This window comes from Gymnogyps californianus, chromosome 1 (genome assembly GCF_018139145.2).
Source record: "Gymnogyps californianus isolate 813 chromosome 1, ASM1813914v2, whole genome shotgun sequence".
Lineage (NCBI taxonomy): Eukaryota > Metazoa > Chordata > Aves > Accipitriformes > Cathartidae > Gymnogyps > Gymnogyps californianus.
In genome coordinates this window covers 63,892,177-63,906,248 of record NC_059471.1, presented here as the reverse complement: position 1 = coordinate 63,906,248, position 14,072 = coordinate 63,892,177, and the positions used below count along the sequence as shown (strand labels likewise).

The 14,072-nt window shown below is 40.4% G+C and overlaps 1 protein-coding gene across 1 annotated transcript; it reads left to right on the top strand.

Annotated features, from left to right (window-relative positions):
• Positions 1-245: 245 nt before the first annotated feature.
• On the top strand, positions 246-4,603 carry LIG4 (DNA ligase 4). The gene is made up of 2 exons (XM_050900881.1): positions 246-276; positions 1,016-4,603. Exon 2 carries the CDS (start codon positions 1,032-1,034, stop codon positions 3,768-3,770), a length of 2,739 nt encoding a protein of 912 aa, XP_050756838.1. The 5' UTR covers positions 246-276; positions 1,016-1,031; the 3' UTR covers positions 3,771-4,603.
• Positions 4,604-14,072: the final 9,469 nt, after the last annotated feature.

Sequence of the window (14,072 nt, the reverse complement as noted above, 5' to 3'; positions counted from 1 at the left end):
GCCCGCCGCGGCTTCCGCTTCCGGGCCAGGGCCCGCCCGCTCCCCTTTTTCTCCCTTTTTCTTCCCCCGCCCCGGGCTCCGCCAGCGCTTCCCCGCCGCTGCGGTAACTGCGCAGGCACGACCGCTGCCGCCGCGATACCCGGTGCCTCCCCGCGCGGCCGGAACCACGGCGCCCGGTGGAAGAACACGGGCCGCGGCGTCAACGGGGCGCTCCTCCCCTTCCGGGGCGGAGGGCGACCGGTGTGACGCCGGCTCCGCGGGTACCCCCGGCTCCGCGTAAGTCTCCTCTGGGGGCGGCCGGCCGGCCGTTCCCCCCACCCGTCTGCCCGCCAGTCCGCTCCGGGGAGGGGGCGGCCGGTGCGGAGCGGAAGGTGCCCCCTGGGTGGTGTCCGTCCGTCCGTGTCCCGTCCCCCCCCGCCCCGTCTCCATGGCAACGCCGTAGCGGGGGGGGGGAAGGGGTGTGGAGCCTGCCCGCGGGAGGAGCACCGGGAGCGCCCCAGCCGCTGTCTCCCCCCAGGCCCCGCCGCTGTGCCCCCACCGAGAGCGCCATCCGGCCTCGCAGGACCCCGCTCCCTCAGCGCCGCCCACGGCGGGCCCGGCGGGTCTCCTCAGCCGCCGGGGAGCTGCCGGGCGGCAGGAGCCGGGGGAGGAGCGGGCTGAGGGCGGGGTGGTGTCGGGGACGGGCTGTGCTCCGGGGGAGGGTGGCGGAGGAAATCGGTCCCCGAACAGTGACAGCTCCGGCCTGCGCAGCAGCGGGAGGGGTGCGCGGTGCCGTCTCCTGTCTTCTAGTCCTCTCGGCTAGGTGATGCCTTGCGTTAGAGTGTCGCAGCCTGGCTGCTGAGGACATAGCTAAGGACAGTGGTACCAGCTGGTGACCTTTCAGTAAAGATAACGGTTAAATCCTAATTAGAAAAATGAGAAAATCAGTAAATCCCAGTTAGAGATATTTTTTTCGAGACAGAATAACGTGCTGGCGTTTTCTTTCTCTACAAATATATACTTTTTTTGTTCTTAGTGACATACGGACTCTGATGGCTTCCACGCCTGCTTCACAGCCTTCTCCTAAAAAAACGGTGGCCTCTCACGTGCCTTTTGCGGATCTGTGTTCTACTCTGGAGCGAATACAGACATGTAAATCTCGTCCAGAGAAAACTAAGTACTTCAAGGATTTTCTGGATTCCTGGAGAAAATTCCATGATGCTCTTCATCAAAAAGACAAAGACGTCACAGATTCTTTTTATCCAGCTATGCGACTTATTCTTCCACAGTTGGAAAGAGAAAGGATGGCATATGGAATTAAAGAAACTATGCTTGCGAAGCTGTATATTGAACTGCTTAATTTACCAAAAGATGGAAAAGATGCTGCGAAGCTTTTAAATTACAGAACACCTGCTGGCTCACGTGGAGATGCTGGAGATTTTGCAATGATTGCATATTTTGTGTTAAAACCTAGGAGTCCAAAACAAGGCAGATTGACAATAGAACAAGTCAATGAACACTTAGATGCGATAGCTAATAATAATGTTGCTAAAAACAAGGGTCAGTTAAAGAAAAGTCTTCTTCAGTTAATTACCCAGAGCACAGCATTGGAACAAAAATGGCTCATCCGGATGATTATAAAGGATCTAAAGCTTGGTGTTAGTCAACAAACTATATTTTCCATTTTTCATCCTGATGCTGTTGAATTACACAACGTCACAACTGATTTGGAGAAAGTTTGCATACAACTGCATGATCCCTCTGTCTCACTTAGTGATGTTTCTATCATGTTGTTTTCTGCCTTTAAACCAATGCTCGCTGCTATTGCTGATGTCCAGCAAATTGAGAAACAAATGAATAACCAGCTATTCTACATAGAAACTAAGCTGGATGGTGAGCGTATGCAGATGCACAAAGATGGAGATGTGTATAAATATTTTTCCCGAAATGGGTTTGACTATACTCAGCAGTTCGGTGCTTCCCCCCTTGATGGTTCCTTAACGCCATTTATTCATAATGTTTTTAAGAGCAACATACAAAATTGCATTCTCGATGGTGAAATGATGGCTTACAATCCTGAGACGCAAACCTTTATGCAAAAAGGAAACAGATTTGACATAAAAAGAATGGTGGAGGACTCTGATCTGCAGACCTGCTTCTGTGTGTTCGATGTATTGATGGTTAACGATCAGAAGTTGGGGCACGAAGTACTAAGCAAAAGATACGAAATCTTAAGTAGTGTATTTACCCCGGTACCGGGCAGGATACATGTTGTACGTAAAAAAAGTGCCAGAACAAGAAAAGAAGTAATTGATGCTTTAAATGAAGCAATAGATAACAGAGAGGAAGGGATTATGGTGAAAGATCCCATGTCCACCTACAAGCCTGACAAACGTGGGGAAGGCTGGTTAAAAATCAAGCCGGAATACATCAATGGGCTGATGGATGAACTAGACCTTTTAATTGTTGGTGGTTACTGGGGGAAGGGCTCACGTGGCGGAATGATGTCTCATTTTCTGTGCGCTATTGCAGAGACGCCCCCTCCAAATGAAAAACCTACCGTTTTCCACTCTATTTGTCGTGTTGGCTCTGGCTATACTATGAAGGAATTGTATGATCTAGGTTTGAAACTGGCTAAACACTGGAAGCCCTACCATAGGAAGGACCCTCCCTGTAACATTTTGTGTGGAACTGAAAAACCTGAAATGTACATTGAACCTTGGAACTCTGTCATAGTTCAGATCAAGGCAGCCGAGATTGTTAACAGTGATATGTACAAAACTGACTGTACTTTGAGATTCCCCCGAATTGAGAAGATAAGAGAGGACAAAGAATGGTACGAGTGCATGACTTCAGACATGTTAGAAGATCTCAGAAGCAAAGCAGAAGGGAAGTTGGCATCTAAGCACCTTCATGTAGATGAGTATGATGAGCCACAAGAGAAAAAAAGGAAAACGGTATCAAAGGTGAAGAAGATAATTGGAATAGCTGAGCAATTTAAAGCTCCTGATCTTTCTAGTGTAAACAAGGTTTCAAATGTATTTGAAGATGTTGAGTTTTGTGTTATGACAGGAACGGGAAAATATTCAAAGTCTGAACTGGAAAGCAGAATAGCCGAATGTGGTGGCAGCGTGGTACAGAACCCGGGGCCAGAGACTTACTGTGTCATTGTAGGAGCTGAGAATGTCAGAGTGAAAAACATCATCGCTTCCAACAAATACGATGTGGTGAGGGCAGAGTGGCTCCTTCAGTGTTTTCAAACCAAAATGCTGGTGCCTTGGCAGCCAGCCTTTATGATTCACATGTCTCCAGACACAAAAGAACATTTTGCTCGTGAGTATGATTGTTATGGAGACAGCTACACAGCAGACACAGATGTTGCACAACTCAAGGAAGTGTTCTCAAGAATGAAAGACAGTAAGGTGATGCCTTTGGACATGATTGCAGTGTTAGAAGAACGCTATTCATGGAACAGCCATCAGCTCAGTATATTCAGAGGAAACACTATTTATGTGGACTGTTATGCTGCTGTTAATGAGCCCACAACCAAAATCCATGGAACAACACTATCAATTAGAGCTTTGGAGCTCCGTTTTTATGGTGCAAAAGTAGTCTCTCACCTTGAAGAGGGTGTCTCCCATGTTGTTATAGGAGAAGATTGTTCCCGGGTAAAAGAGATGAAAGCACTCAGGAGAACATTTGGGAAAAAATTTAAAATCGTATCTGAGCTGTGGGTAACACAGTCAGTGGAGGAAGGAGTCCCAAAGAATGAAAATCAGTACTTAATTTAAAGTAGTTTTTAACCTTGGAGCAAAAGCATTCTTGTTGGCATGATTGGACTTGGATATTATGAGGTTGCCTTAAATTTTTTGTGTGTTTTCATGTCTGTTGAAAGCTGGCTCTGGCTAAAGAATTACACTGTATTGTTGAAATCAGACGAAGGCTTTTAATTACACTGTTGCAGAAGCAAGAGGATGCTAAGCTATGTTGGAGGAGAAAAAAACCCACCGCAAGATAAATAATGTAAGCCTTTTACTTCACAAACAGGTCTCAGGAGAGGTCTATTATTTTACTGAAGAGAATTCCTAGCTATTAATAGTGCTTGCCTCCATTGTTCAAAATGGAGACAATAATTTACTATTTTATGGAGATTCTACTATTTAACATATTGTTTATTTATCAATTTACAATCACATTGATGTTTTTGTGGAATTGCTTTGTGTATATTCCATATGCTATAGAATTCAGTAATTTATAAACCTTGTCTGTAGTATTTTAATTTGTTTACATTGGTTTTAGCATTGAGCCCCACACGGCCTCAGTAGCACTTTGCTTTTAGGATATTGCATTGATCCCATGTTTCTTTGTGTAAATAACCATTGTAAAAGAGAACCTAAACTTCTGATTGAGGTGCTAATGAATTAATAATGACCTATATATCTGTAAAATACAAATCAATTACTTAAAAACTGTAATGACCTCCTGTGCTCATTACAGTTAAACTCTGAAGTGCGACAGGGCTAGGCTTTTACACTTAACTATCGGTTTATCTTTCAAAAAATGTCTCATAAGCTATTCCAGTAATGTAGGATTAATTTCCAAATATCTAGTTCAATGTTTTTTTTTTTTTTCCAATTACTAAATAAAATCTATTTTTAAAGTCTGCCTGGTATTTTTTTTTTAGTGAGAGATAACTCTTTTGAAAAGCACAAAACTTAGTTTCTGATTTTACTCTCTTAGATAACTTATGCATTAACTTTGAGGGGAGGAAGGTTGAGGCCTCAGTTCTTATGTCAATACTGGTATCAAACAGAACTGCTGTTGGGCTGATCACACAGAACCAGGTTTTGGCTGACCTGTTTCTTCAATGCTTTTTGTGGTCGTGTTCATATAAAAAATTACTGTAAAAAGAATTAGGAGATGTTATATGAAAGGCTAACTGGAAGGAAGTTTATTCTTACCTCTTATAGTTAGTGTAAACATTTGGAGCTCCCTTATTTGAAATACACTAAATAATAGGTAAAATGTAATAACCACTTTTCTTAAGCCACCATATAAACTGTTAAAAAGCAGAATATTTTTTGTATACATAAATAGTATATACTGAAAGTGCATTATTTTCCTCTAATAATTTGAGTAGAAAATTGGCATATGTGAAATATAATAATTCAGTTTTAACTTATTGGGCTTCTTCTGTGTAATGTCATACATTCTGATTTATAAATGGAAAATGAGAAGAGAGTTTGTCTTCACACCCACACAGATTTCTCGTAAATGGGTTTTAGTAAAATACGTATTTTAGGTGATCCTGGTTAGGAAAGTTAAGAGAAACGAAGGCAAATAGGAGTTACAGCTGACTCTTGAGACATTGTCAAATATCTCACTTTGAGATCTAAATGTTATTTACAGAGACGTATTTAAAAAGTATTGATTCCACGTTGTCTTTTTGTTCTCTCAAAGCTGTGCAAGGCTGGGGAATCTAGAACTAGTAACTTATCACCAAAATTGTTAGTCTTTTTACTGACTTCTCAGTACACAGTGTACTGAAGGTTTATTTTTATATTTGTTTAAACTGAAGGTTTACTTTTTTACAAATAAAAAAAAACCTTGCAGATGCAGTATGCTGTTTTAGATTGTTTTATTTTGTATTTTCCCTCAGTTCTAGTTAGAACTAGAAATCAATTGTTAATCATGCATATTTGTATGTGGCAAGATAATTAGCATACTGGATAACATCAGGCAATTTAGATGGCGTGTATTTCTTCTTTTGGTTACTGTTTCACAAATTCACATTTACTTTAGAATGTTGAATAAGAAATGCTGTACTTCATCTGTCAATGTAAAAGAAGAATCTGGCTACTACACTGTAAAAATACAGGCATTGCAGGTCAGGTTTTCTTTTGAGATTTTTTTTTTTTACATGGCGACTTAGGTGGATGGACTGCATGGATCTGTGGATGAAACTGGACCCAGCTGTTATTAAAGTATGTATCTAGAATATAAGTCGGGGCCAGGAGAATCCATGGATCCTCTAAGCAAAAGCATTCTCATGGAAGAACAGTAGTGACAGGAAAATAGGAGAAGTAGGGAAGAAGTTTGTGAATCTGCTTCGTTTTAAGGAAATTCTGATTTGTACTGAAGGAACAAATGAAGGCTGGAAATGACTCAAAAAATAGGAATATGTTGTCCAGACACAAAAGTTTTTCTTAAAAAGTCAAATTAATTAAGGAGGCATGCAGAGAATTTCAGGCATGATGCCTAAGGATGAATACACGACAAGATTTGTAGGAGGCAGTAAGAGCTGATGTGGATCAACAGAGTGTGTGTGTGTGTACGAAAAAATGTCTTTTATCTATTTTGTTTGGTCCAATTAAAAAAAAAAGTTTTGACATATAAAACTAGCCTCTATTATTAGGTAATCATCATCCATTAAACATAGTGTTCCAGAAAGAGGAAAAACTGGAGTCAAAATGCTGAAACATTAACCTGATGTTTGAACTTCCAGAGGACCTCCTCTGATTACAAAACATCAGCCTATTGTATTTTTTACTGCAATAAATACTCCCATTTTCTTAATTACACTTAGATCTTTGAACATAGGGGTTTTGTAGGTGAAGATTTCTTAGCTTATTTACATTTTGTGTAAAGCTGATTTTTATTTTTTTTTAAATAGGCACTTGGCTTGAGAGCAAGCCTTCTGATTTGCATTGTAATATAAAGTTTTAAGTTTATTTTAAGATGACGTTCCTGAAGAAGTGGACGAAGAAAGAAGAGAGAAAGGGGCTGTACACCTTGCAGTTTGGAGGAAGTAGAGCAAAGTTTGATATCGTTCCTATTCACTGGCTTTTAACTGACACTTTTCAAAAACACTGCCAGTGATGGAGAAAGAAGAGTACAACTTTCAGGACCTGCTGTAGCAGAACATCTGGTAGGTACCCATCCTGCCTGCAACTCTATGTTGGTGAATGATGGTCTGATTTCTTGGCTAGTTACAAAGGCAGTTCTGCACAGGCAATAAACTTCACAGTCCCTGGGAGAAGGTTCCACTGTTCACTTTGTTTATTAAACAATTTAATAAAATAGGTTCACATCTAACTTTTTTCTACTCTGAAAGGCATATACTCAAACTGATGTAGTGCAATTTTGGAATTAAAAGCCTGTGGGCAGTTTGCACAAAGTATGACAAATCTTGCCAGGGAGCAATATTTTTTTATTTCTTCATACTATTTCTGTGACTTGTCAGTGGAAACACAGTGTGTGTTGACCATACAGAGCTGGTGAAATCTGTATGTTCTCATACATTAGAATATACACCTCAGTTTCACATCTAATGATGTAAAATGAAAGACTATGGCTTGCTAATATTGTAGACATTTATGCCAAGTATAAAGCAAGTGCCAAGTTATTGCTCTTTTATACTCTTTTCATACACAGATGGATGAAAATCGGACTGTTGCAGGGCAATAGAGGATGGCTCCTACATCACGCGTGTTGCCTCTGCCATTGTTATATGAGAACGTAAGAAGCCAAAATCATAAGTAGATGACATTCAGAAGGCATTGGAATATGGTATTGGCAAGGGCTATTTATTCCTAGGATAACTTTCTGAATTCTTCTAATTCCACTCAGAATGTGCCTGCCTTGTTAAGCAAACCACTAGTATATGAATAAGCTGAAACCTACACATACGAAGAAAAATTATTCACTGGAGTGGGGAGGGGTAGGATTGCTTTCTAGAAAGCGAGTAGTTGGTGCACCAATGGGAGAGCAAGAAAGCCTTGACTAGTTGTTAGGTGTTTGCACATCAACACAACTTTCATCAGCCCTCTTGCTTTATTTCACATTTCCTCTGCTTGTGCCTGTACACTGTAAATAACTAATTGACATTCTTGCTATTTTAAGGGGCTTAAAAAGATCCTATTCTTGCATCTGCAGATAGGATTTAAAATACAGTTGTGCAAAATATCATACTGTTAACTGTTTAATTATCCTTTGAAGACCTGAAAGCTAGCAACACTGAAGGTAACTGCATATACAATAGATTGTAACCTGCTGACTGTGTGTTGAAGATGTATTATCCTAGCAATTTCACATTTAAAGTATTGTAAGTGGTAACACTGGGGAAGCTCAACTGCATGGATGAAAAAAAGCTTCCCTCTCTTTTTGCTGCAACTTAGCTGTAGTATTATGGTAGCTTTGGGTCTCTTTATTGTAAGTGTAGCGAATATCAGGACCAAATCCCTCCATTTCCCTCCTGCTTTTAGGAAGATAAATTGCTGGAGAAAGAAAAGGCAAGAAGCTGCAGTGAGTCAACACAAGACACTACCTATTTTCATATACACTGGTCTTTATACATACTGCATGAAATGATCACTAACTAGTTAAATGAGTACTCTAATTAGACAGGAGGCTATAAATAGTGTTTTGCATAAAATATGATGAAAAATCATTATTATTTAAACAGTTAATGAAAACCAGCCACTCTTAGTTAATCAATTTATATTTTCTTTGTTTTTGAAGAACAAGGATGATTCACATATTTAACCTGTCTAGCTAAATTATATTGTCAATTTATTTTGATATTTGGCATACACCAACAATGATAACTTCCAAGGGAAAATATTTCAACCATACACATGAGTAGGATTTCTAGTGTATGAGAACTTCATAGATGGGAAGGAGCATTCAGAGCCCTCAGTGCACCTGCCTCCTCCTGGGGTATGACAGCCTGTGCTCAAAGCTAAGCTCTTTGGTGGTGTAGCTGTGTTATCCTGCTCGGACAGTTGTGAAAATTGCTGTGTGCAAAAAGAGTTGTGACAAGCCTTGCTAGGGACCTCCTTCAATCAGCTTAGAAGTTGCGTTTAAGTTCAGGCCCCTGATCTTAGTCCTCACCATAGCTACCTTGCAGCTGTGCTTGGACCAGCTAGCTGGTCCCAGTCCTCACCCGCTGACAACTTCCTGGCTTGACGTTGGACCTACTTCATCACTATGGGCTTACCTAGCCGTCACTGGCTGACCAAGTTTACCATCACCGGGCCTGCTTTGCTCATCGTTTTGGGTGGGACTTGTATGGTGGGACTGTGCCGTTTGTTGGTGAGGACCTTGTGCCCGCCCTGCTGTCCCCTTGGCTCTCAGCACGCTTCCCCTCACGGAGCAGCCCGCTTGCATCTCTTGATACTACAGGGAATTGAATGAACGAAGGAAACGTGGCTTCCTTGCTTCTCTCCTTTATGGAAATCCTCACCCCTCACAGAACCACCTTTCCTTGTCCCCCTGATATTCATCTGATCTTCAGTTTGGATGTGAACTGCTTTCCAGGACTGAATTCAAAAATTGTGGAAATCTTATAAATCTTTACCATAGTACATCTGTTTGGTGAAACACTTAAAAACTGTGTGGTCCCTGTTGCTCAATTTCCAGCTACTCTTCCCTGAAATAGTCCATCTGTATGTTTTGAAAGAGTCTGCATGAATATCTTTGAAAAGCAGAAGGTTCATTTATTCAGATGAAAAGAAATCAGTTAAATTCTCTGTCAGCTATGGTAAATGACAGGTAAGGTGTATTATTCTGTTTATGGCACCTCAATTTAATGATCTAGTGAGAGATTTTTAAAAGCTCTTTAGTTTGCTAGTGGGGTTGACACACTGTTTTTTATAATACTCAGTTTCAATCTTTCTGTTAAAAAAACCCAGTTATTTAATCTTTCCAATCCATACGTAATTTCAGTTTGAATTCTTTCAAAAGAAGGACTTGAAGTTGTAAGTTATAAAATTTCTTGAAAAGGAGAAAAAAATGTTCCTTTGAAGGTGACTAGGGAAATGCCTTTTAACACAGACAATTCAACCGAGCATAAAGCATCTCCAGCTGGTAACAGCTGTTGTACCACAAAATAGTGGATGGGCCTATAAAATTTTACTGTACTACTTTTTGCTATGAGGGGATAGGAATGAGAGAACAGTCTATAAGTTTGAATTATTACACAAATCTAACAGTGAAGGTGGAGCTTATAGGTATAATTAAAATGTTTCTCCATGTTGTTTTCTAGAAGTAAGGAAATTAGAAGGCATCCGTCTTGAAATTATTTTCTTTTAGGTAAAATATATTTAGCATTTTATTGGGATGTTTTCAACAGATGTAGCTTTTCCATTCTGTGTAATTTTGGGGAAGATCATTTTGAAAGAGCATGTAAGGGATAATTTCAAGTTCAAAGTGCAAGAATTAATGTTCTTCATTTTTTCTTACAAAGAATGTAGAAAGATGTAGAATGCCTAAGCATGTGATTGTATTTGAAAACTGACATAACAAGAATGTTTCAACACGTATATTTGTCACTATGTTAGTGACAAAATATATTTAAAGTCATTCTTCTGTTAATGCTGCAGGTAGAGGAACTATGTAAAACTATGAAACCAGAGTTCAGTTTTCTCCTGTGTCATGTATCATACACAAAGGAAAATACAGTTTTCAGGAGTGAAGTTGCCAGAAATAAGATACCAGGGAAAAAAGAAGGATTGTTACACACAAAATGAGTGTGTATGGTGTGAGAGGTTGTGTATTCCACACTCTTGTCCTCAATCTTTCCCAGAATAGAACAAATTTCCATAGTCTGGTTGCGTGTAGAGTTGTACTAGTCAGTTAGAAAAGGTTAACTATGATATTATTATCACTTTTTATAAAGTTCAAATTAGCCTGTTGAGATAGATTCAGGTAGAAGGTTTTTTTGATAGAAGCACTTGTGGTTCTGATTTAATGTTTTTTAATTTGTCTAGCATTATGTGGTTTGTTGTAGTATAAGACTAGCTTGGTGGACAAGGGGAGAGCACTAGATGTTTTTCTCAAATTTAGGAAGGCTTTTGACACTGTCTTCTGTAATATTCTCATAGACAGCTGATGAAGTATGCACGAGATAAACAGGAAGGTGGACTGAAAACTGGTTGAACTGCCAGGCTCGAAGAGTTGTCATCAGCGGTCCAGGTACAGGACAAGAGGCAATGGGCACAAAATTAAATAGGGGAAATTTTGTTTAAAACTAGAAAACCACTTTCTTACTGTGAGGGTGGTCAAACACAGGAACAGGCTGCCCAGACAGGTTGTGGAGTCTCCTTCCTTGGCAACATTCAAAACCCAGCCAGATACAGTCCTGAGCAACGTGCTCTATCTGACCCTTCAAGAGCAGAGGAGTTGGACTAGATGATCTCCAGAGGTGCCATCCAGCCTCATTGTTCCGTGACTCTGAGTCAGGTCTGAACTGAAGTTCCCAGTCTAATTTCTGGTGTCTTGTGAATGGGCAAACTGTCAAATAGTGGCATATTATACATTGCAAACTTAATGGATTTTTTTTTTCATTTGCAGTACAACAGGTATTAGTATAGCTAGCAGTCTTATCAGTGTGATTTTGACAGCTACACATTAAGCTGAAAGAAAACTGTAGAATTTATGTAATCCTGTACTGTAAAATCGATAATAAACTAATGAGTCCATAGGCAAAAAAACCCCCAAACAAACAAACAACCCCCTCAAAAAACAAAACCAAAAAAACCAAAGTATAAACCAAATTGAGTTATACTGAACATGAACACCGAGGTTGTTCAAAGTCTCATGATCAGTGGAAAGAACTCTCTAAGCACTGTGTATAAATATTTAAATAATAGCCATATCTGAGAGAACAGAAGAGCTTGCTTTCAATTTGAGGTGATATATAGCTGTATCAGTTTTGAAAGTGAAAACAGGTTCCAGTAACTTAACCACTTTTGTCTGATTGCCCAGCCTTGATCCGAGGTGCTTAAGTAACAGCTTCTTTCTTCTGATGGTAGACTTTACAAACATAAATACTACTCCAAACCACAGTTCAAGTCCCTGTGGGTCACCTGGGATTGAAGGAAGAGGTAGGATTTCTCCATGTTCTTGCACATGGCGGCTTCCTCCTGCAGCCAATACGCTACAGCCCACCTTTCCTCAGCAGGCTTTGCTACAGCAGCAACCAGAGGCAACGTGTTCTTTCAAATCCATGTTTTCAGCCTCCGCATCTTACACCTGCAGTTAATGAACTAACGGTCTGGTCAAAGGCAGGTGGATAAACGGGTCATGTGTGCGTGTCTGTGCATAGATATGTGTATTCAACTAAAAGACAGCAATAGATGTGTAACATAGCTAGCCTCAGTTTAGCTTTTGTGGTTGCTTTTTTCCTCCCTGTTCTCCCACAGCTGCTCCCCAGCCTTAGCCTCTTTTGACTAGTGTATTATAGATTTTAAATACCAGACCTGTCTGCTGCCAAAGCAGAATGATTTAATTCATCCAGTTTAAAGCTAGTTTGCGTACCTCTGTGTTATGCTTCAGTCTATCCTGTAAACAAGCTCATATATGATTATACCAGACATAGTTAAATATGTCTTGGATTTATTTTTTTTAATTTTAATTAAAACCTCTGAATGCTATTGGAGTAATAAGAAATTAAAGATTATTCAAGGCAAAAATAAATATGAAGATGACAGGTGTCACATTGTTCAGGTCTCTGAACGTGGTTGTATGAACAAAATAGAAATAAACAGGATAGCCAGTTTTGTTGATTCCATCTAGCTGTAACTGAAACACAGCAGGTGCTGTGAGTAGACTGCCTGACATGGTGCTGTAACAGCAACCAGGGCAGAGCAGTGGGATCACATGCATTAACCACATTAACAAAGTTAATAAATAAAAGACAGTTAAGAGAAAGAAAAACATAATTTTACTCCCTTTTTTTTTTCTTCTCTGACTTATGTGGTAACTCTAGAAGCATTTTTTTCTATATTGAAATATCTAAATTCTTATGCTTGATGAAGAGCTTTATAAACACACCAACTGCTGTATATAGATCTCATACAGATTCCCAGCAGACACTCAGTGAATGGCATCTGAGGTGAGGTACAGGTAATATTTAAAAATTTAAGACTGAAATATTTAACTTTTTTTTAGTGACTGGGGGATATAAAGGGACATCTTATCACTAGGAAGAGACCTAGGTCTTAATAAATAATGGGACAGGAAAAATATTCTGCTGTACATGTTCTGGATAACCTGCCTTCCTGACCTGTATTTTTGGCAGACACAGCCAATTCAACCTTTCCAAAATCATGCTTACATTTTCTCTCATAGTGCATTATCTTTTAGTGTAAAATGCATTTAGAATTACATGGTATTTGTCTCTACATGCATGAATGCACATGCTTTGTGGTGGGTCTTCTTTGTTTATGAATTCTGGTCTGACTTTTACACAATTTTGTGGTTATGTCGGGGTGCTGAACCCTTGACTCATGTTTTGGCTGCTGCCCAGGGATGGACTGTGGCTCGGTCATGGCCCTGCTCTGGATTTCTGCTGCTGCATGCTTGTCTGTCCAGCAAGTGAGTGAGCTCCAGGGATTGCACGGAGGGGAGGGGGATTTCTAAATCAAAGTATCCAAAACGTGGTAGAGTATGTGTAAATGTGAACACACATATATAGTATGTATATGTGTGTGTGTCTGTGTGTGTGTGTGTATAGAAAGAAACATATTTATGTGGTGCTTATGATGCCTGTCTTCTGCCCTCACCTGTTTTTCTTCCTTCGCCTTTACCAATGCTGAGGAATATTTTTAGAGATCACAGAAGTGGATGGGAAGGCAAGATGACAAGAATCTGTGACGGTGTCGTAGGATGGGTACCTACAGACTGCCCCAGGCTAACCAAACTTGCCGCTACAGTGTGGATGTGCCTTACACACGGATCTCTTCCCCCCGTCCAGAAAAAGGACCGTGCAAGTTTTACTTCAGCAGAAATAAAAAGTTCCCAGGACTAGGCGCAGACTGTATGACCATTTCTTGTGACCTGCTGCCTATGCTAAACAGAAGGAGTAGTTCCCAGTTACAGCTCTTTGATCTGTAATGTCAGCCACCAGCTATTTCTCATTCATACAGTAAACGTTCTCATTTCTTAAAACAGGCTGGTCATGTAAAAGCTGCACCCTTAGCCCCGGCCAGGCCCTTCTAGCTGGTGCTTCGTCACTGTTTTGGAAAATGCTATTTGGTCCAGGCCAAACAGAGCATTATGGACAACAGCATGGTAGGAGCAGGCCTGTGCCA

Bases quoted from the DNA above. Each gene is read 5' to 3' on its own strand.
- LIG4 (XM_050900881.1), top strand. From the start codon at position 1,032: ATGGCTTCCACGCCTGCTTCACAGCCTTCTCCTAAAAAAACGGTGGCC.